The sequence below is a fragment of the Uloborus diversus genome, chromosome 10, assembly GCF_026930045.1.
Source record: "Uloborus diversus isolate 005 chromosome 10, Udiv.v.3.1, whole genome shotgun sequence".
Classification (NCBI taxonomy): domain Eukaryota; kingdom Metazoa; phylum Arthropoda; class Arachnida; order Araneae; family Uloboridae; genus Uloborus; species Uloborus diversus.
Genome location: NC_072740.1, coordinates 19,638,238 through 19,662,004, shown reverse-complemented (window position 1 = coordinate 19,662,004; position 23,767 = coordinate 19,638,238). Strand labels below are relative to the sequence as shown.

At 32.3% G+C, this 23,767-nt stretch overlaps 1 protein-coding gene across 1 annotated transcript in view; it reads left to right on the top strand.

The window, feature by feature from the left end:
- Positions 1–23,767, top strand: part of LOC129231807 (collagen alpha-1(I) chain-like) — a 139,719-nt gene that overhangs the window by 61,665 nt on the left and 54,287 nt on the right. Inside the window, exons 9-16 of the mRNA XM_054866183.1 lie at positions 1,917–1,970; positions 4,275–4,328; positions 6,958–7,011; positions 14,414–14,467; positions 16,923–16,967; positions 18,848–18,901; positions 18,980–19,024; positions 22,349–22,402. Coding sequence (XP_054722158.1) covers positions 1,917–1,970; positions 4,275–4,328; positions 6,958–7,011; positions 14,414–14,467; positions 16,923–16,967; positions 18,848–18,901; positions 18,980–19,024; positions 22,349–22,402 — 414 coding nt within the window. The remainder of the gene's footprint in view (positions 1–1,916; positions 1,971–4,274; positions 4,329–6,957; positions 7,012–14,413; positions 14,468–16,922; positions 16,968–18,847; positions 18,902–18,979; positions 19,025–22,348; positions 22,403–23,767) is intronic.

Here is a 23,767-nt window from a genome sequence, read left to right as displayed (position 1 = left end):
TTGCTGTCGCTGTCTTTTTTTCCAAATTTCATCACTTTCTGACCACTCCTTCTTGGTGTTGCATTTTCAATGTCGAGCAGTGTAAGTGAAAAGATTTCATTCTGCACCATATTTTTTTTACTGATATGATATCGAGCTAAGTATTTAAAATGGAATCATTAGCACCATCGAGTCAGCTCTATGTAATTGATACAAACTAGAAGACTTCCTTACGAAACTTAACAGCTGTCGACAGCAGCTTTTCAAATGCAGATCGGTCATGAAACAACCAAGAAAACTCTTATTACTTACCCTCATGAACTCTAGACGCTGCTCAAAACTGTATTTCAACTCCTATGTATTTCCTTTTACATACTAAAGGCACTATTGTATTCGTAAAATTTTTTCCTTTAAACAGCAGCATAAATTTCCATTTTGCTCATCCCCGAAATGAATGTTGAGTTGTTTTTTCGGAACGATGGCACGTGCATATGCACCTAAGAACGTATGGACATCCGAAACATCCATTTTAAAGATCCCCGAGTTAATAACCACGAGTTTTCTCGGGACGTCTGTATGTGCGTATGTATGTGCGCACTCGTATATATGTCGTATCTCAGATAACTCAAAAGCGGTATGCCGTAGAATGTTGAAATTTGGTATGTAGACTCCTAGTGGTGTCTTGTTGTGCACCTCCCCTTTTGGTTGCATTCGATGTTCCAAAAAGGGTTTTTTACACCTTTTTGAGGAAAAATCAGTGTTAACTTCAATGCAAACTCATGTGATGTTATAATTCGGCGAAAACTTAGCAGTATGTCTCCAAGCTGTTGGTTGCCAAATTTTATGGCCAACTTGGCGACATATTGCCAAGCTGATGATAAAATGGGCGAAAAATAATATTTTTCGAATCTATTTTCAATTTGGCGCTAGTGGGGATATTTAGAGAGTTAACCATTGAATCACGTTGAAATATCAGGAGTCATCATTGGGAAAATTAATCGCTAAACGCTTTTTTTATTCCATTCGCGACAAGTTAGGGAGGAATTATAAGTGTTTCCTTGGTTACTCTAAGGTACTTTTATCATTCAATTGGTGTAAAAGGAAGTCATGTACGGCACATATCAGCTCGGTCATTACGTCATCTTGAACAGATAAAACCAAATGAGTAACCTTTTAATCCTTATTTATGCGCATTGCACCTAGACTCACAATTCGGGTGCAGAAACGTGAAATATAACTTAAAGCTACAAAAATATCGAAAACACATCATTGAAATGCAGTTTAAATTAATCTTTCTTTCTTTTCTTTTTTTGTAATGAAGGTTATGCATTAAATTATGAAAACCGTCAAACAAACAAACAAGCAAACAAAAAGTATTAGCATAGAAGAAAGCTTACGGTTGAAGATTTTCTAAAATGAAACATCCGTTTTCCTTCATGCTATATATTTCTAAGGACAAATTTTTGCAGCTTTAGGAGAAGAAGCCAAAAGTATTTTAACAGAAAGCCTTAATGTAATTTCGAGCAAAATTTTTGATGAATTTAAATACCCATAAATACAAAAAAAAAAAAAAAAACCTTGAACAAAAAACAAATTAGAGAAAGTCGATGTAATGGTAAATTGTAGAAATATATGTGTTCATTGGGAGGAAAAGAAGTGTGATCAAAAAAGCTAATTTAATATTTTTTTTATAGCTTTGAATAAAAAGACCTTCAAAATGAACCCGTAGGGTGTATTTCCCATTTCAATCTTGAATTCTAACCAGGTATATTAATTGAACTGTTAAAAAGCATTCTTTTGGCAATAAGAACTCCAAACATCTCAACAAGGAAATGTCTTTGCCGACAGTTTGTTTTAATTCAATTCCTATTAACTGTAAGCATCACTGCATCTGTGATTAATCAAGTCAGTGGCATTAAAAATGACTTTCCCCCTAGGGTGCTCCAGGGCTTCCAGGAGAAAGAGGATTACCAGGACTACCAGGAAAAGATGTAAGTTTCTTTTTGTTTTTCTTAGGTCTTGCTTTCAACGTAATTGAAATTTCGTTATGATATAATGAATGTGAAGAAAAAATATATATATATTTTGAAAAACTCTTTAACCATCTAAACTCCTTAACCATCTGGAATGAATAACCAAAGTGCTTTTTACAAAATCGTAAGGATAAATAGTTAGGGAAAAACAGCGAAAAAAGAAGTACAGGCAGTGTCGTAAAGTTAAGGTCAAATGCCTGGGGAAATACCCAAAATTCAAAAATGACTGTGTACTAACGGTTTCTTTTAATTTTTTTTTTTTTTTTTTTTTGTTAAACCAAACAAATGCTCATTGATGTTTGATAGTACTTCAGTCGTGATTGGTACACTGAAAATTTTGCAATTTGCTTCTTAGAAGTAATTTTCGCGTAGAAAAACTATCTAGCTATACCCATATGATACTCTAAAAATGGAGGAGAGTGCAACTCTTATGAGATTTTTTCGTCCCCTCAAAGGAGCTTGATATTGTTAACTAATAAGACTCCAAAATTGTTTCGATCCAGATCTTCGTTCTGCCCTCTTTTGTTTTTGCTCTTTCTTATCTCTATGCTAAAGCATATTGCACTGAACTTTCATGTACTACCACAAAAGTAGACGAGTGAAGCTTAAGTCATCAGTAGAACCCCAAAAAACATAAATTGAAAATTATTTTTTCTGCGTTGACAAATGTTATTTTTTTAATTTCATTCTTCGTTCAATCTCTTTTTTTTTTTTTTTTCATTTTAAATATCAATTGTGCTTTGAAATTTACGCAATTACCCGCTAAAAATATAATAAGACTTTGTCCCCCCATCTGACACTGATTTCTAACTCTCAAAAAACTGGAAGAATAGGAACGGACAAAATGGATATTGAATATTCAAAACTCAAGTTTCAAGCACAAACCGCTAAAAGATATATTAAACCAGTGACTAATATTTTGAAAAGTTTGACAAATAATCAGAAAACTTGATACAATATAAACTTGTTATATTAATACAGCATAAGAATTTTTCTTAAACTGCTGTACATTGTATGTTCTTTAACAATGGTAGTCACAGTAATCAACAAAAAATGCAGTTTAGGAGTTTTATGTTAAAAAAGCCCGAAACGTGTATAATTTTTATTATGTTACGCTGCGATCAAATACGAGGTTTTTAGAATGAGCAAACTTTTGGATTTAGTTAATAATAACTGACCTAAACGAAAAATTTAAATATTAGAATAATCTTACTCTTTGCAATTTCAATGTCTAATTTAAATGGACTATTGTTTTTTACTTCCTTTTACAAAAAATTAAGTATTGTATTCGCGAAAAAATTTTCACTCAAAACTCGGCATTAGTTTCGATTTTACTCACCCCCGAATGAATATTGAGTTTTTTTTTAGATTCGACTCCACGCGGATAAATACCTAAGAACGTATAGACACGCGGAATATCCATAATGAAGATTCCCGAGTTAATTACAACGAATTTTCTCATGACGTCTGTATGTACGTAATGCATGTCGCATAACTCAAGAAAGGCAAGTCCTAGAAAGTTGAAATTTGGTACGTAGTCTCCTAGTGGGGTCTAGTTGTGCACCTCCCTTTTTGGTTGCATTCGGGTGTTTCTAAAGGGGTCTTTTGCCCTCTTATTTTTTTTTGGGGGGGGGGGGAATCATTGTTAATTTCGTTGTAAACTCAGGTGGTGCTATAATTTGGCGGAGACATGGCGATACATCGCCAGTCTTTTGGTCGCCAAGTTTTATCGACAACTTGGCGACAAATTGGGCATTTTTTTTTTTTTTTTTTGAATCTGTTTAAATATCACAAACAGTGGCCAAATTGAGAGAGTAAACTATTGAATCACATTAAAATTGCCAGTAATGGGGAAATGACATTAAATTGGAGTAAAAGGAAGTCATGTGATGCACACATCAGCTCGTTCTATAAAAATTAAATAGTTATTTCACGCAAAATTCTTCATTCTTGAATCTTACGTTAGTACAGAAGACGTTAGTTAAGTATTAACAGCAAAAAAAAAAAAAAATTATGGGAAACAATGATGCGTTTTTTTTCCTTGGTCAATTAATTCTAAATAAATTACGTGGTAACTGAATTAAACTTATACTTGTAATCGATAGGTAACATTTCCTGTTGCTTCTTTGCAAGATCGTAAATTTCCTTACAAATCGTATTTCTATGAAATCACATTTTACTGTCAGAAAACTAAGATAAATTGTTAGTTGACTGGCAACTGTTTAGTTAGTAATCTATATTTTTCATTTGATCTCATGACAGGGTGAACCTGGTGAAGACGGCAGACCTGGTCCAGCAGGACCTCCGGGCCCTCCAGTAAGTATGCGAGGTCTTTTACAATATCCAAGTATAGTAAAACCTGTAAAGTTGACCGCTATTGTTAGGTACATAATTAGTTCTGAATCATTAACACTAACTTTCATAGGTTGACCATTTGTCGAGTTGAAATATGCGAAATGAACTGGAAGCGAAAACGTATTGCATCAAATTGTAATAGGTATGAACAGCGAGATTGCACAAGCAGCCAAGTTCAAACGCAATGGGCAGTTTAAAGTTATTTTCTTATCTAAAACCAGTCATTTTTTCTTGCAATGAAATCTCAGTTTAAGCACATGAGAAACGTTTTTAGCTAAAATAAATAAATCCTACTGCACGAGAATTAAAAGGTAACATACACTTTTCACGCATTTGTGTGCGAATAATATTTATGAATTAGGAATGAATAAAGCGTGATATAGGGAGTGCAATACCGGACCAAAAATGCAATACCGGTATTCGATATTTTTAAAACGTAATACCGGAACACCAGTATTAAAAATTTCTCAAAATATATCGAAAACAAATTGTTTTGTTGCCATATTTCATTATTTTGAGCAAAAATTATATTTAAAGTAAAGGAACTATGAACAAATATAAAATGAAGAAGCAAATGTCAGTAAAAAAATCAATAGTAGGAAGAAATATAACGCATCTATTGAAATGTCTCTAAGCCAAGAACTCATTTTAGTGTACAAATTTCCTGCAGTTGAAAATACTCTTTCTGAATTCATGCAGATCGGTGGCAGTATTAACAATGCGTGATGCACCTCCTCTAACTGCCTCGAAATCCTTCATTTTCAACTTGTTCTCTTTTATTGTATTTTGGATAAATGTCTTTTGTTTGTGTACGTGTTTCTTTTGTATTGTGTGCATTATTACTTATTTGTTCATTTATTTTTTTGAATTTATTATTTATACCTAGTTCTAATATCTCTTTGAGAGACGATACTTTTCCAATGTTAGCATAACCTTTTAATGATTTCCTCTCGATCATCATAAGTTTATGTATGATTTTTTACAAACCCTTTGGTTTAAAATTAACGATGAACTAAACTAAATTAGATCTTGTTAGCTTTTTTTATTCGTTTTCTTTTCAAAAGTCTTTACAATAATAATGATGTAGATACCTGAAAATACATTTCAGTTGAAAATACCTTACCTCTATGCAAGTTTTCAAGCCACTATATAATTTATAAACGTTTTCTTAACAAGTATAAAGCTAAATAATGAGACAGGAGAATTCCGGTGACAACAAACTACCATTTGTTATGCTAACAAGAAATAGTTTTTGTGAAAATTCAGTGTACTGCTGTGCTAAGCACATAAGTCGTATCTGCACTTTTTATCAGAACTCAGTTATGATTACCAGGTTGTTTTTCGTCACGTATTTCACATATATGTATCATTTTCTATTCATTTGTCAATGAGAAATATTTTTTTTAAAAAATTCGGAAAAAAATGCATCTGAATGAAATACATTGGGATAAACTTTTTACAATGATTTTAATATGAAAGTTTTAAACTGTAATTTCTCATTTTGAACTGAACTGCAGATTCGACTTATGCGCTTAGCACGGCAGTATAGTTGAGACAAGTAATTTTAAAAATATATAAAAGTACTACTGCAATTGATATTTGGAATAAATTATACATAGCACAAATAAATTCGTAATTAAACTTGAAATTATATTTTACAACAAGGCAAGTAAGCCATCAAGGAAATGAAAAAAAGGAAAACATGATGCACATAAACGCACGAAAATGCGATTCATCTCACCATATAGTAATAAAAATATAGTTTTGGAGTCTTTCCCCTACTTTTTTTTTCTTGATATTCCATTTGAAGCCAATTTTTTACATCAATAGATGAATTTTTGTACTGCAACATGGAAAACGAAATGCACATTTAAAATGAAAGTAGATATCTATTAAGTTAAATTGAAAACTCTTTAGTTAAAACTGTTCATTATTTTCATTTAATACCGATAATATCGGTATTTTGCTTTAGCAAATACCGGCATTTCCAATTTGCAAAATAGCTCGAAATACCGGTATTCGGTATACCAGTATTTGCAATCATGAAACGCGAAGTAAAATGTCATCAAGTGTATGAATTAAAACTATTTTTTTGTGAAATAGTATCATAGTGACTTTTAAGTTGCATTGAGCTCCTGGTTATCCGTGTGGTAAATATCCGGTTTGGTGGTTATCCGTGATAGTTGTCTTAAATATTGAATTTAATCCAGTTTCCATGAGACAGCTATTTTGTCTTGTAAGTATTTTAAGAAACATCACAAGGACTCAAAAAAAAAAAAAAAAATGCAACGAAATGCAGCTACCTACCAATGCCTTATTCAAAACAGAACCGTTTTGCAAGAAACCACAACTCAAGAAGAAAAAATTATGAAATATGCACTTCATACTTCTTTTTTTCCAACTAAATAAATAAATAATTTTCCTTATTTAATTATTCAGTTGGGTAAGGGGATTAGCCGTTTGTAAAAAAACTAAGTCTCAATCCCCGCCAACGCTACAAATTGTAGCCGTAAATAATAAAAAGAAATATTTCAAATAAATATAATACTTATAAAGCAGATAAATATTAATTTCAACTGTATATTTTTAGGGGCCTAGAGGTCTTCCTGGAATGCCTGGATTGCCTGGTATTAAAGGTCACAGGGTAAGTATTAAAATACGTTCCAGAAAAAGGAAGAACGTACAATGTAACATTATACAACACACTTTTTGAGTTTAACCTGCATTAATTCTAAAATATCAGTTTTCCCTTTTGAAAATGCTGCAGAAACATATTGCAGTAAGAAATGTGAGAAAATGTAAGACTGCAGAAAAGGATTTTCATTTTATTGTAAACGTTTTAATTTCACTCTTAATTTTAATCAAGAATTGAACCATCATATCAAATACTTCAGAAACCGAAAAAATGAAAGCTCAGTAACGTAACATAACACTAAATTATTGCAACTCAGATCCGACGATTTCTAAAGAAGAGCGGAAAAAATGTTTCAGTAATCATTTTATTTTTACCTATACATACATCATAAAATCTCTGTAAGACATATTTACACTATATCACCAAAAGTATTGGGACACTTTTGAAAATTCGCATTTTTATGGATTTCTCAAGAATTAAGAGATCAATCGTTCCGTAGCTTTTGTCATATAAAAAGTATGCTCCCGCTGTTATTTTCTAATGAAATATTATTTTGCCCATGCATTTAGGGCATCAGCAACAAATTTATTAAATGCAACGTTTTTTGATCATTACTCATCGTAAATAGCTGGGAATATACTGTAAATTTCAGACATTAGTTAGTTTACTAAGTAAAATTATTTTACATACTTTCGAGAAAGTATCACAGACATTCTTGAATATATATATAAGCATTTCTTTCAAAACTACGAATTTTATTTGACGGTTTTTGGCCCATAACACGCAAAGTTTTCCATCAAAACTTGCCAAACATTCAGAAAAGTTGACAGCATGCAAGAGAAGTATAATACTAAAATTTGAAATTAAAATGTTGAAAACTGGATAATATATGAACATTTAAAGCACTTAATTTTTCGTTGTGCATGCGCGAAAGATAGCAATCTATAACTTTCATAATTTGAAACCCAAATAGGTTCCCCAACTCATAATAAAGTTCCAGTTCAATGTCTCAAAAATTCAGAAAGTTATCAGCGCGCGTGATCTAATGATTCGAATTTCCATAATCCTCGTATATATAATAGTGAATTCACTGGTCGAGTAACCTTCCTGACTTCACCAACTAATGAAAACACGGCATGATAATTTGATAATATTTTTTAGTTATGTTTGACATGCAGGGAAATGATTTATTTTGACAAGGCTGAACTGGATCTGGCAACTTAACTGTGTTACTGGTAAGACTCATTTTAAGAGAATGAAGAAACGAAAAAGTGGTCAACAATGAACGCTATCTACTGGAGCTTAGGGTTAATGCACTGGACTTAGGGTTAAAATATCAACTGTCAAAAAATATCACCAAACAGGCATTTACTTTATTCAAATGAAGAAGTAATTTTCACCCGTCATACTTTGATAGGCCGGGCGATTTTCTAATTTATGGATAGTCAACAATCGTGACGGGTCGTTCGCAAGTTTGCAACATTTGTTTGCAATTCTTCAGTTCATAATAAGAACATATTATTTGCCAACGATCCCTCACCATCTCACCACTTGTCGTCTATCCAAGAGTTACCTATCTTAATTTTTGAGATATTGAACTGGAATTTTATTATGAGTTGGGGAACCTAGCTTGGATTTAAGTTATGGAAGTTATAAATTGATGTCTCTCGCGCATGCGCAGTGAAAAATTTATTGCTTTAAACGTTCATATTTAATCAAATTTTCAAAATTTTAATTTCAAATTTCAGTTGCATGCTGCCAAAGTTTCTAAAAGTTTGGTACGTTTTGATGGAAAACTTTGCGTGTTATAAGCCAAAAACCTTCATATAAAATTAGTAGTTTTTATGGAAATGCTTATCTTCATAAATATCAGTGACACTTTTCTGAAAGTACGTTAAATAGTTGTACATAGTAAGCTAACTAATTTCTGAAATTTACAGCTTATTCGTAGCTATTTACGGTGAATGATGATAATAAAAATAAAATTAAAAAAAAAATTAAAAAAAAAACACACACACACATTTTTGTTTTCCTCAACTGTGGCTGATCCCCCTAAATGCATCGGCGATATAACATTTTTTGGAAAATGACAGCTGAAGCATATCTTTTATATGACAAAAGTTACAAGGCAATGGGTCTCTCATACCTCAAGAAATCCTTAAAAATGCGAATTTTTGAAAGTGTTCCAATACTTTTGGTGATACAGTGTATCTATAAGACGTATTTATACAAAGACAAAGTAAATAAATTTTTAGTATGTATTCTGAAATTGATAATAAAAGGAACAATATATATTTCAAAATATCCCTGTCTTTGGGTTGATTTTTGGTGCAATTTTAACTAAGAAATTTCTAAAACGGAAGGTAACGGAAACGTACAACACTGGACTAATAAACTTGAACTAACTGAACAGTTAATAAGATCTCATTTTAGTTTCGGAACGTAAAATTCAAGTTCGATCCCTTTCTAATCTGACGAAAGGATCCCTTTTCTTTACCTGGTTGTAAATCAAGCAAAAATGCAGAAAAACTGTAATGCATGTTTTTTTTTTTTAACTAAGCCCCAACCTCTATTTTAAGATGGATTCCAATATCATAAAAACTATGGTTACTCTTCAATATTTGGTGTCAATTAACTTCTGCTGTTAGTTGTATATTTTCTGAAATGGAAGCTATTTTTGCACATGGAGCTTCCTTCGACAGTTATTCAGGTTTTAATTTCTTTCAAGAAAAACGAACACTTAATTTTTTTAAACTCGTATCAGGTATGCCGTAACATATGCCTATCAATATCACGACTTGGAAAATAACTAATCCAGGGAAAATAAACTAACTGCAAATTGTGAAAGAAAAATTCTACGAAGGTTTTTTGGGGGTGTAAGTGAAATACTTTTTGAGGAAGAAGCTACTGTCTGGCTTTCACGAGAAAAGCTCCCGCCGTCAAGTCATAGCCCGTCTACTGCCATAAAAACGGACTTCGTTCATTTTCTTGCCAGCGATCTATCAGGAAGGTGTTTTGGCGCCATTTCGCCACTTTTCTGTTCGTCTTTGTGCAATCGTACGGGTTTCTCCAACATTAAGCTTCCCTTGGAAAAATGAGACGCGCCTCGTTACTATAGCAGTCGACTGGCGCGGACATTTTGGCGGTGGCTTTTCTCGTGATGGTCGGACTTCTTTAAATACTGCCCAAAACTTGTAAGCCACCCAACATCATGAAATACATGAACATAAGTAGAATTAATTGAATTTACCATTAGCACCGAATGTGCGACTACAATGATATAAAAATCAAATGCTGTACTTTACGCTTAATGAAAATAGAAAATGAGGTAGAACACGACTAATATGAGTTAATTCATCGGAGCAAAATATTGATATATACAATGGCCTCAAAAAGTTAAGGTGCAACATGTTTTTCGAAGCTCACCATAAAAAAATGGCTGTAACAATAAAAAGCATTGTTTGCATGAATGATAATAACGAACTTAAAAACTATATATGAAAAAAGGCAGCTACTACTTTTATTTAATAGAAAAGAGCATATTTTTACGAGTGAGAAAAAATATATAAATATCATGCTTTCTACTTTTATGCAAGTTGTGTTGATTTTCAACTGTTGTTGGCTGTCTCGGTGACAGTCAATAGAGTTTAGAAAATGTCTCAGAGACGTCGTTTACCCGATTCGTTAAAGTGGAGGCAGATGGATAAAAATGGGATTGTCGCAGGCTGATGCTGCTAGACGTCTCAATGTGTCTCGTAGTGTTGTTTAGCGACTTTAGAATCGATACCAATTCGAAGATGTTGTGTCCAGAACACTGTTCCAGTCCGACCACGAACTACAACATCTGCAGAATACCGTTTTCTAGTTATTTCGGCTCGAAGAAGAAAAACCACCACTGTGCCGCAGCTCGTTGCAGACCACTTTGTAGCAGCAGGAAGAAGAATCTCTGCTACTACGGTGCAAAATCGTCTTCACAATGCAAGTCTCTATGCAAAACGACCACTTGGGTGTGTTCCCCTCAACGGACCACAGCGAAGGATCCGCTTATGCTAGGCAAGAGCACATGTTTCCTGAACCCAGCAGCAATGGACTTGTGTGCTGTTCACAGACGAGTCGAAATTTACATTGGAGAGTGATTCAGAGCGTCTACTGATCTGGAGGGAAAAGCACAATAGATACCATCAATCCAACACTGCTGAAAAACCACAGTTATAGAGGTTGGTGGAACCATGGTTTGGGCAGATATCTCGCTCGGTGTTCCCACTGACCTGCATGTGTTCCATGGAGGAAGTCTGACTGGTCTGAAATATCGGGATGAGATCCTTGATCCATATTTTCGGCCCATATGCTGGTGCTATTGGTAATGACTTCATTCTGATGGATTATAATACACGACCTCACCGAGCTCGGATTGTTGAGGAGTATCTTGAATATCACAGTTTGGAACGAATGGCATGGCCAGCTCGATCTGAAGACCTGAATCCGATAGAACATCTTTGAGACTACCTTGGCGGACAGGTTCATGCTTTAAATCCTCCTCCAAGGTCGTTATTAGGGTACATGAGCACAAGGATTGGAACAAGGTTTAAACTGCGTCTGGTCTTCGCTTCTTATTCCGGTGTCTGACAAATTAATAAAAAGCATCGAAAATTGATGCCGTCAATGAATTCAAGTTAGGGGGGACACATTTTTTATTAGAACCCATTTTTGTGTAGTGACATTTTACTACATAACACTGTGATGTTCTGTTTTCTTCAAGAATGGACTTTTCCGCAAAGATTGCTTTTTTTTTTTTTTGTTATAAATTGTTCTTGAAATACACTTATACAAATTTCTATGACGCATTCAATAAAAAACCATTTAATGCACATGTCCTCCAAATTTTTTTTTCCTACATTCATTCGTTTGCAAATTAGACGCAGAAAACCGGTTGTACCTAAACTTTTTGAGGTCAGTGTATATATTTTTTTTAACATCAACGAACAAAAACTCGCAAAAATGTTTTGACCCCTCCCTCCCTCTCATTGCTGCCACACGTATTCATTGTACAGAGTTGTGCTAGTTAAAGAACAAATCATAATGAATAAAAAATAAATCAAACCATCTGAACAGTTTTGGCAACAGACACTCTGACATGCTCCCGTCTCTGAGGTTTTTGCTGAAAAACACCCACGGTTATAAAGTTTTGTAAGGAGTACCTCAAAATCTATTGTTTACTCATCTACATCTTGCGGAATAAATTTAAATATTTTTTTTCTCCAAAAAATTTCATGTTCAAGAAAATAAAACAACTTATATGAGGGGAAGGGGATGAGGAAAAAAAAAATGCGTCATGAAAATAGGAAAGACAATACGATACAGATGCCTACGTATTTATTTTGAAAGTTAAACCATTTTAAAAGAATAAATAAAAGATGCGGTCAAAAAAAAGAAAACAAAAAGAAAACAAAAAAAAAAAAGTTTTTGTATTTTTTATTTCTATATACTAGGGGGAAACATTATTCCCGAATTAATTTGTTTCTACATTCATTAGTTTGTGGCTAAATTTTGTTTCTATACCATGGTCTCGAGATTTCTGTTGACGGGAATACAGCTGGCGCCATCTGATTGTTTGAATTGAAGGGAAACTCTAAGAAGCGAAAGCGATATATTCAGTGCTTTTTTTTTTTTTTAAACCCTTTAATGGTGCTATGACGGTGGAGGTGTATATATAATTAATATCCCAGATTAACAAAATTTCAGGGAAAATATAATTTTCAACTTATTTTATCAGCTCGTAACCCATTAATCTTAAAAATCGAAATGTTTACATAGTGCTTTAAAATTGACAAAAATATTCATAAAGAGGAGGAAGATATAATAATGAAGCATACCAAGGATTTATATTATTTGTTGCTTCTTATTTTTCGAAGATAGTAATTAGTAAATAGCTGCAGAACTTTAATTTGAATTTCTGTTTTTACCCAATTTTTTGGACAAGTGAAAATTATTTATAGCTATATTGTCTGCTTGATAGCTACGGCTACGACAAAATATTTTTAAACTTAAATGCATGTAGTATTTAAAATATAGTCAATAAATATAATATTTCAATACCTTTTGTTGATGATAAATCTCTTTTAGGACATTTTCATGGTTCCTTTATTCATTAACATCTTCACAGCATTTTCTACTTAATAATTGTCTACAAGAGTATAGATAAAATTTCATTTGAGTTTATGAAAAATAACTAATTTTGAACCATTTTTAATTTTTAAATCTAATTTTTGTACAGTTACGAACTGCAGGTGCGCTTAATCGCGCACGTTATCAGGCTCGTCAATTCTAAATTTTCCGGAGAAAAGTATTCGTATAGACATCCTTTTGCGCAACGACTTATATGAAGGGTCTTGGAACGCATTAAGACTCGACTTTATACTGCCGTGTGCAGGTAAACGGTAGTATCTGCAGAAATGAGTTTTCGAGATATTTGAAGAAATGTGTGATGGATTCGATACTAACAATAGAAAAATGTTGAAATTAAGACTTTTTTTTTTCCAGCGGAAACCAAATAAGCAAGCTTTTACAATAAAGATAACGTACACTAGATGACAAAAAAAAAGAAAAAGAAAAATTTTTAGTTACTGCCCTTTACCTACACACGGCAGTATACTAAATCCATTTTATACAAACAATCACAGGGCCGGCTCTAGTTCTGTCGCCCTAGGCGATGTTGGCAAGTGCCCCCCCCCCCATTAATAGCAATATAAAATAATAATTCATTCATAAAATAAAAATTATGGTAAAGTGCTTAAAATTGAAATAAGTTTCTAGTTAAATTCCAAACTTAGGTTTTGCATATCCAAGCACTGGTTCCCACTTTAAATTATCCTTTTAGCACTAAAGTAGTGCATCTTTCGGCACTGAAACAGATATTCACATTTTCAAAAGACTTAAATCACGCAATTTGCTGCCTCTAAAATTAAGTTGAATTTCTAGTACAATTCTGAACTATGTTTTACATATCCATCGAAGAACTGGTACACATTTTTTTCTCTTTTTTTCAGCATTGAAGCAGTAAATCTTATGACGCTAAAACAAATATTCATACTTAAAAAAAATGTTTCAACTTCGACATTTCCCGCCAGCCTAACCCTAGAGCCGGGCCTGAATAATCAACAAAAAACGATTCCCAGATACATATAAATACATTGATTAATCAAAACCAGGAGGGGTTTGCTCATGTCCTCCCCTTACTCCTTTAAGAACTCCTGCACGTTATGCAAAAAAAAAAAAAAAAACATCCCATTTTCTTTATGGGCAGTTAATTTGGGACATTAAATTTAAAAAAAAAAACATGGATAACTTATAATTATTTTAGAAACGAAAATAGCATAAATAAATATAACTAACAGTATTTTCTTTATTTAAGGGGTTTCCTGGCTTAGATGGCGCAAAAGGAGAACAAGGACTTCAAGGAGAAAAGGTACTTTTTGTTTCTCTTATACATTTCAACGAAGAAAAAAAATCTTTCAGAATTCATTTAAAACTTCGTTGAATTCAGTGCTTTTCCAGTGAATGAAATAATACGATAAAGTAAAGTCCCGAAAACTCGGCATAATGCTTACCGAAAAGTGGCCAACTTTGTGAAAATTCCGGGTTATCGGCAGGTCCAGATCATCGCACGGACACCCGGGGCCTGTGCCTTGGGTATGAAATTTCTACGGGGCAGGAATTTTCAACTTTTCTGGAAAACTTCAGTTTTTGTAATGTATCACATTTCGAACCAATGTAATATAAATTACATAAATATCTTTCGGTTAATGTAATTAATTCAAAATTGCTTGCAATTTTTAATAATAACAGGTTATTATGCTTAATAAATCATAACATTAACAAAGTTAATGGTTCATTCCAAGGGGACAAGAAAAATTTAATGTGCCTTGGGCATGGAAGCTAGCAAACCAGGCCCTGATTATCCAAGATGTGAGCAACAAGTTTTTTGCTCATAGCTTTTTCTGTTTCGCTAGGTGCGGCGAGTTTTCTGGAGTTGGCTGGGTTATCGAGAGCTGAGTTCTTGAGACTCGATTGTACTTGTTTTGGCCGGTTTTTACTTTTTTCACGTTGGAAAATATTATTATTATTTTTGAGATGGAGGGTGGTGTACTTAGCTGTAAAATCTTTGCAGTTGTTTTTCTTTTTCTTATACACCCAAACCTGTCTTTGTGCGATATATTCTTTTTTCTGTACGTTCTATGAAAATTTCACAAATTGGCACTCAATTGACTAGCCTATCTTTTAAACAAGTGCTTAATAGTGAAAATTTGAGCGATTTTTTAATGCGATTTTTTTTATGCGGTCCCTATCTACCGCACAAAAACAAGTTTGGGTGTATTTTCTAAACAGTAATCGAAAATCAAGAGAAACCTACTACTTTCGTTTTGCTTTCCGTAAATTTCTTTCCATTTTTTTTTCTTATGATCAGTTATGAGAAAGCAAGTAACATTACTAATGGACAGCGCTGCATTTATGCCAAAATAAAAGGTGAAAAAATATTTCTAGATTGTCCTGTAGATGTAGCAGCTTTAGACCCTTGCTGCTACATTTACTAAGCTAAAAATATTTTTTCCCATTTTATTTCGGCTTAAGAGCAGCGCTGTCCCATTCCACACGACTCTCCGCCATGAAGTAATGCTATGAATAAGTATCTCTGCAGTGCATATGGACATTGTGATCAATGGTTAAGAAAAACAAACTCCCTTATTACGCAGATATGGTATTTCAGCTGTGTTACCGCGTTCTCCAAAAATGACCTTGACCCTTCAATGACCTTGAGCATGACACTACGATCATGTACATTGCTTCCAAATTTTTATTTCGTGATTCTAACATATAACGGACGTGATTCATGAAATAAACAAGCGAATGCCTTTGTGCAGCAACGTAGTAATGTTAAACAAGGCATATCAAACACAAATTAACAAATTTAACACAGTTGGGCCTTGGCTCTGTTGACTTCAGATAGACTGAACCTCTTAAACGAGTTAATTTGCTGAAATAATAAAGAGAAGATCCGGTTTGCCGATAGCGATTTATTAGCGTTGTGCTAATCTAAGAATTTCCTCTCTTTCAATCTAAATATAAATGGGCTCATCCAAGGTCAAATATATTTTTAACAGAGCCGGACTAAGTGTGCTTCATGTTCTTAGCCGTTTAACATAGGTTTTTGAGAAACATAATATCAAACTTATCAGCTGTCTTGTTTTCCAAAATAAAAACGCGTGCTGCGCCATTTTGGACCGTTGCAATTTTACTAGATGTGATATGACTATTATATGCCTCCACTTCTCACCACAATCGATGATAATTTATACAAGCTCTAATTATTAAAAACAGCTTATGTGAAAAAAAAGTCTGATGAGCAAGCTCAAGTAGTAGTTGAAACAATTATTTCCGATTTTAATCCAAGAACACAGTTGTAATATCATGACGCTCACTTCAAGTTGCTATTGTAAAAAGTTCTGATTTCTTTTTTTTTTTTTCTTTTTCCTTTTTTTTTTTTTTTTTTTTCAGTCTTTGAATCTCAAGTTGCATTTGCTATAAATTGTTATTCGTTTAAATCTTATATTTCTTTCTTTCTTTCTTTCTTTTTTTTTTTTTTTTACTATTCTTTTGAACAGAGTCGTTTGTACGGCTTTAACTAAGTTTGTTTATTTATTTATTTATTAAAAATATGAAGTAAATGTGAACTATTTAACTTTAACGTTTGAACACGTTATTGTGCCTTACTGAGCAATAATATCTAGTTTTACTATGATTTGATATATATGTTGAATTTATTTTAAAATGTAATCGTTTCTTCTTTAAAATAATCATGCTCACGTGTACGTGTTAAAAAGTTCTGTAAAAAAGCTCATTTCTTTCTCAATGTTATTTTTCAGGGAATGCAAGGACCTGCTGGAAAGATGGGTACGACAGGTCCCCTAGTGAGTGAATTCATAAATAACTTTATAACCACGCCAGAGCAAATGTGTATACTCCAACATATGTATACCAACTCATATCATGTATTAGTATATACTTATACACATACATCTATATTAAGTGAATTAGTTATTGACTAAAACGCTACTTGTCCTAGTTCAAAATCCAGTTCTATTTTTCAAACTTTATGTCCTCCGTAAATAAATTTAGCTGTACATATTTCCACTTTACATAGGTGAAAACGTTCCATAAAATTGCTACTTATTTGTAATTTAACATTTATCATTTGGGTGATTTCTCGGTTATTGCTGTTACAATTTGACTATATTTACATAGGTTACACATTTGTTTTTAGACTTGAGGATTTTTTTGAATACGAAATAAAAGGGAATAAAAAATGTGATTAATGTTACACTCGTGTAACATCAGACACATTTTTTTTTTATTTCACACGCACAAAAAAAAAAAAAGAAAAAAAAATACAAAGTCTGAAAACAATTGTGTGGGCATTGATGTATCATATCATGATATTTTAGACCAATTTCAGAAAAAATGAAATTTAATTTTTAGACAGTACTGAATTTGAAAGGTGAAAATATAGTCAAATTGCAACGTCAGTCACCGTGGAATGACTCATCTGTTTTAATTTGCCTCTGCATTTTTTTCTTATGTTTAATAAGCTAAACAAAATCCCACCATCATGCTGAAGTGAGTATGTACAGTATTATAAAGTGTATTATTGTACTTACTCAAATGCTCGACAGAACTATGAATGTTCAATATTCTCATTGAAATATTTTAATGTCATAAAATAGAAACCAAAGTAAACGCAAAATAAAAAGATTGTTTCGACGTATAGTTAAGGGATTCTTTAAAAGTTGGATATAAATTTTGCAGTTCTAATTAATGCGGAAAACTAATTCTAATAGCATTCAAGTTTTACAGCAGTGATACTTTTATAGTTGTGATATTAACATTAAATTTCATTCATGATTTGTACGTATTTTTTTGAAATAAATTGGAATACAATGGTTTAACTATGGTCCCTCGCATGTAGTTATGATTACATCAAAAACTAGTGCTAGGTGCATTGAAAGTTCCTTATGTTACTAACTACTAGACACCCTGTGTAGTATTGGTAAAGAAAATTAATTATTATATTCACCCACGTAAAAATGTTGTTACTTTTAAATTTATGCATAAGTTTACATAAACCGTAGCCTATAAAATGATACACGGTTACGGCAAATAATACAACGGTAAAATAATACCACGGTTAAGGCATGTAATATATTTTTACATGCCGTAATCGCGGTAGTTTCGATATTAAAATTAAAAATATCAAAAATATTTTATCAATAGGAAACTGATTGTTTTCGGTCTAGTTGTAAAATGATGGCAGAACCAAATTACACGAAAATTGGCACATAAACGTAAATTTGAAGGATAATGAAAAATCTATGATTAAACAGAAACTTACAAAGTTGATGCTCATTTTAGTATGGGGATCAAGCTCCTTTAAAAAATATTTCATACTGGGTGAATTATACTGCAAATTTCTGTTAAGTTGACCTACGTATTGCATGTATCTCCAGTAAAAATAGCATTAAAAATATAGCGGATGTTTTAGATTCTTTTTTTTTTTAGGAGGGGGGGGGGGAGGGTGCATATGAAGGGTTTCTAAACGCATTTTTTTTTTTTTTTTGTAAAATTAAACTTAAAATAGAGGGCTGTATTTTAAATGATTTGCGGAGTTCTTGAACTACGTTTTTGGTTAATCGGGTTCAATATGATTGAAAAAGAATTTTGCAACATTATGAAATATTTTTGAAATGCATTCAGAATGAATTGTACTTGTATATCTAATAAACCTATATTTTAGGGCGCACCTGGACCTAGAGGTGAAAGAGGAAGAGAAGGACCCACAGGACCACCGGTAAATAATAAGCACCATTTTTGCAACAATATGAAATTTTTCAACTCATTTAAACGCATTAAACGTTCTTTTTTTTAGGGAATAAGAGGAATCGACGGCTTACCAGGACCTCCAGGACCACCGGTAAGTTTCTAATAAAGATTCATACGGAATAAATTTCTGAATGTATTTAGTATTTGCAATATGAAAGTTACATACAGTACAAAACTTGTTGTGTCGGCAAAAATGCATTTATAAACATTTTCAATGGTAGAAGAGAAGAAACCTATGAACCTTTCACATGCAAAATTATATCCACTCTTTAAAAATTAAATCACCGAAAATGCTGCACTGACGCGTGTAGTTGTAAAAAAAATTTAACAGCTCACTAGTAGCTATGCAACGATAGAAAGTGCCATGCAATCCTCATGGACAAATCTCATCTTTTTCGTTCGTTTTCTTAATTTCTCTTCTTGTGGAGTTAATTGTTTTGGTAACTGATTCATTTATTTCAGTGACAACAAACAAAATTAAATTTAAAGGATATCTATTGCCTCGGACACTGTTTGCACTCTGCTTTCTCATACAATATTTTTTATCACCAGGAAGAGCTGTTTTTTACACTATTTAATAATGATTAAGTACATAACAAGCCAATTTAATGCAGTTTCTTCTTACAACTCTTTCTCTCATCAAAAATATTTATTAGAGTGTATAGCTATGACTCTCTCTAAGAGCGCAGTAAATAGGGATGGGTTTACAACTCTCAACCAGTCCGAATTAGTTGCTACATGCACTTGCAATGACTTTTATTAACAAACATACACCGCTTTGAAAAAAGCTAGTGATTCTCTAAGCATATCATAAGATTTTTATAACCTACATCTTTAAGTGATGTAAATTACTATACTGCCGTGCTAAGCACAAAAGTAGTATCTGCACTTTTTTCCAAAATCCAGTAATTGTCACTAGGGATTTGTCACATATTTTACCCAAATACAATATTTTATGGTCATTTGTCGATAGGAAATTTTTCTTAAAAAGTCTGGAAAAGTTTCATCTGAATCAAATACATGGAGACACACAACTTTAAACGGGAATTTCTCCTTATTGAATTCTGCTGCAGATACCCACTTTTGCGCTTAGCACCGCAGTATAGGATCATTTCACATTAATTCGTCAAATGCCATGTGTCATGTCTCAGATTTTATCCATTATTATTATTTTTTTTTTTTTTTGCGAATATATGTCTATGAGAAGAGCTCAAATTATTCTTTTTGAATTTTTTTAATACAAATTAAAGCTTTGGAGATTTTTTTCAAATGTTCCATTTTTGATCACTTTTCGAACTCATCTTTATGGTTTGAATTTAGAAAAATCTCCCTAATTTCCTTATTTTTCCACCAATTAAGCTTAATTTGGGAACACTTTTAAGCTAATACATTTTAAACAGAAAATACTTAGTAAATAATAGAGTGGTGCCACTTCTCATCTAAAGTCAGAGTTTGTGTTTTTTTTTAATTGGGAGATTTAATTAATCATATCTACAGAGTACCAACTAATATCTGCATTTTTTTTTTTTTTTTTGTAGTACAAATAAGTTATTATCTTGCTATGTTCAAAAATTAGAAGGGTGTTTTTTGTTGCCTTGAAATAAAAAAATAAAGTTTGCTATGACTTCAAATTGTACAAGTTTTCGATAACTTTAGAACCCTTTTGATATTAAAAAAGCTAAAAAAAACTTCATATTGAATATCAAAGAAAAAAATATTGATTTGTATCAAGCGTAAATCGTATAAAGGAGTTCACTTTGTAAAAGAATTATGCAAAAACTTCTGTTTCAGACCTGGCAAAAAAAAAAAAAAGCCTTTTGATTGAAAATACACAAAATATTAAGAAGAATAACAAGAATAACAGTTAAGGAAAACATTTCTAATGACCTTGTTTTGCATTTTTTTGACGATTAAAAGACATAAAAAAGTTGAATTACTATTAAAACATTTTCATCATGTGAACTTGTTTGAATCTAAAAATGATTCTCTGCTCTTACATTACTAATGGGCCATTCCACCGTCATGCGCGGGACAAAAATACGCTTAAATTTCATCAACATTTTGTCATATCTCTTAATATTTTAATAAAACAGGGGTAAGCATTTTTTTTTAATCTTTACATTTGATACAAAGATACTCAGGACACAATTATATTTTATTAAACAATTTTGTTATTTAAAATAAAATTTATTTACATGCATCACGTGCGGGACACCCAAAGTCAACCTCTGGTAACTTGCTTATGAATAAGCTAATATTTTTGTTCTATTAATACAGCAATGACGAAACGAGTTGTAGATTTTGAAAGTTATGGTTAAAACGTAAAGAAAACATATCTCATTAGTTGAAAAATAATTATTTAATCCATTGAAAAAAAAATATGTATATGCCCATTTCATTGAAAATATTCATTTTGTCAAGCACGTGACGGGGTTCCTATATGTCATAAGAAAGAAATAATTTTTGAAGAAAGTTTTTGCTTAAGAAATCACACAAGCGTTCATCCTTTTAAATTATTATTTTTTATGAAATATATGAAACGTCACGTGCGGGACAAAATTCCGTTTTCCGTGGAATTTCCTTAATATAGTCCAACTCTAGATTTTTACGAGGAAGATTATTTTTGCTGATTAAGGCACATTTAAAAATATCTTTGAAACTTCCAAAATTGGCAGAATTCCCGTTTTTTCCCGTTCGATACAAAGAAAATATATATCACCTCAGAGCCAGACTACTTTAAGTCCAAAAGAAAATGGCAATTTTCAGGTTATTACGACTATAGATGTAGAACCTTATTCAGCATCAAGTCATCACAACATAATTCTATAAAAGAAATTCCTATATAACTATTTACAAGTATAAAAGAGCGCAAGCCCCATCCTTTGAATTTTGAAAAAGACGAAAGTATTTTATCTCTCCTGCAAAAAAGCAATAATGTGACTAAGTTGTTTTGCAATTAAGAAAGTAATAAGAATGTAAGAAAACTTTTAATTGAATCGAGATATATAGAAAAAGGTCAGAATTGAATTAAGATATAGAGTAAAAATATGTCAGAAAAGAAAACTAATATTTACAATAAGTATGGTGGAACGTACTGAACTGAATATGTTTTATACATCTGTAAAATACATGCTCAGGTCTATCTATATATATAAATTTCTTATTAATATTAAAGTGAACTTTTGAAAACATCTTGCCAAACATTAAAACAGGGAAAAATTGTTCCGTTATGATAGACAAGTTCTTTGATTATTCTTAAACTTTCCGATAAATTTAACTCTTGTTTGTACTTGGTATCGAGTACCCATCATCTATTTTACTTTTCAAAGTTCATTTTGAACAGGTGCTTTGCTTAAAAATAATTTTTCTTCGTCTACTACTTTTATTATAAATGTATTTCTTGTACCTAATTTAGGGACCAATTGGAAGACCAGGACCGCCAGGATTTCCGGGATCACCTGGAGCAAAGGTTCGTGTTCCATATTCATTATATCTTTTTGAAGGTCACCTCCTTATTATCGCGCATTTCTGCTGTAAATGCAACTAGGTAGAAAATTTAATAATATTTGTTCAATAAATTATTGCTCACATGAAATTTTCTCCCAAACTAATGGTTTACTACATGCAAAGGAATGGAAATACTACTCTCGAGAGAAGCACGCGAATCTAGTGATAATGAACATTCTTGAAATAGGTACCAATCAAATGAGCATATTGAGAAAAACTTTTGACGCAAAAATTATTTGCTCCCGTGTCCCCGTTATCAGATATAAGTTTGAAAGTCTGCCAAAAATTTTAGAAATGCGCCAAAATTAAGAACTTGATGAGAAACTGAATACACCACGGACTTCACCGTCTGCATCGACTTTTCTTTGTGTAACTTTGCAAAAGTCACAGTAGACTTTCAGGCCTCACATTCCGATTACGGGGTCACGAAGGCAAATAATTTATGTGTCAAAAAACATGTTTAAAAAACAACAACATGTGATTCCTGGTTACAAAATGTTGTTTATATCTAAACTTTAAAGTTTGATTGATAATTGTATAAGCAAATATTTACCGACCAGTAAACATCTTTCCAGCGATGCTCAAATTAGGTCATTTTTGGAAAGTATGCTTCCTTCTATCACCCATTGACGTTACTTTACCATTCTTTACAATGTAATTAACAATTTTAAAATAATAAAAAATGAATGTTTCATTGTTTAATAGCTTTGATTCGTGTCTAAAAGTCAAATTTACAGAAATTTTACTTGATAGAGGAAAACATATAATTTTTCCATTAGTTCCTTTTCTACACTATACTTAAATAGTTCCCCCTAACTAAATGAAAGATGAACTTTTTCTTCTGAAAGAGCTTCCAAATCTTTCAATAAAACATGAATACAAGAAAATTTTGAAATCCCCTGCTGAAGAAGAACGGTATACAGTGAAATTCCGTTACAACGAATACCAATACAACGAAATATTTGTTTCAATGAAATAACTTTTCAGTCCCGATTTAACTTACAAAAAATGCTTGAATTCCATTACAACGAAATTCCCGTTACAACGAACAAAATGTGCGATCCCTTGAAGTTCGTTGTAACAGGATTTCACATGACGCGTTCCTTGCCACAAGGGTAAATCCATCAGTCCTATAATTATTTTTAGAGTTTTGTTGTAGAAGAGCTAGGGAATACAATTTTCACTCTAATTAAAGTATTAATCTTGTCGTCCATCTTGTTTTTTCTTCATAACATGGTAATTTGCCTTTGTCGCTTTGAAGCTGGTTAATTTTTCTTTGGGGGATTTTCCCCTTAACTACAGTTTTGTGGATTCGCTCTTGTTGCAT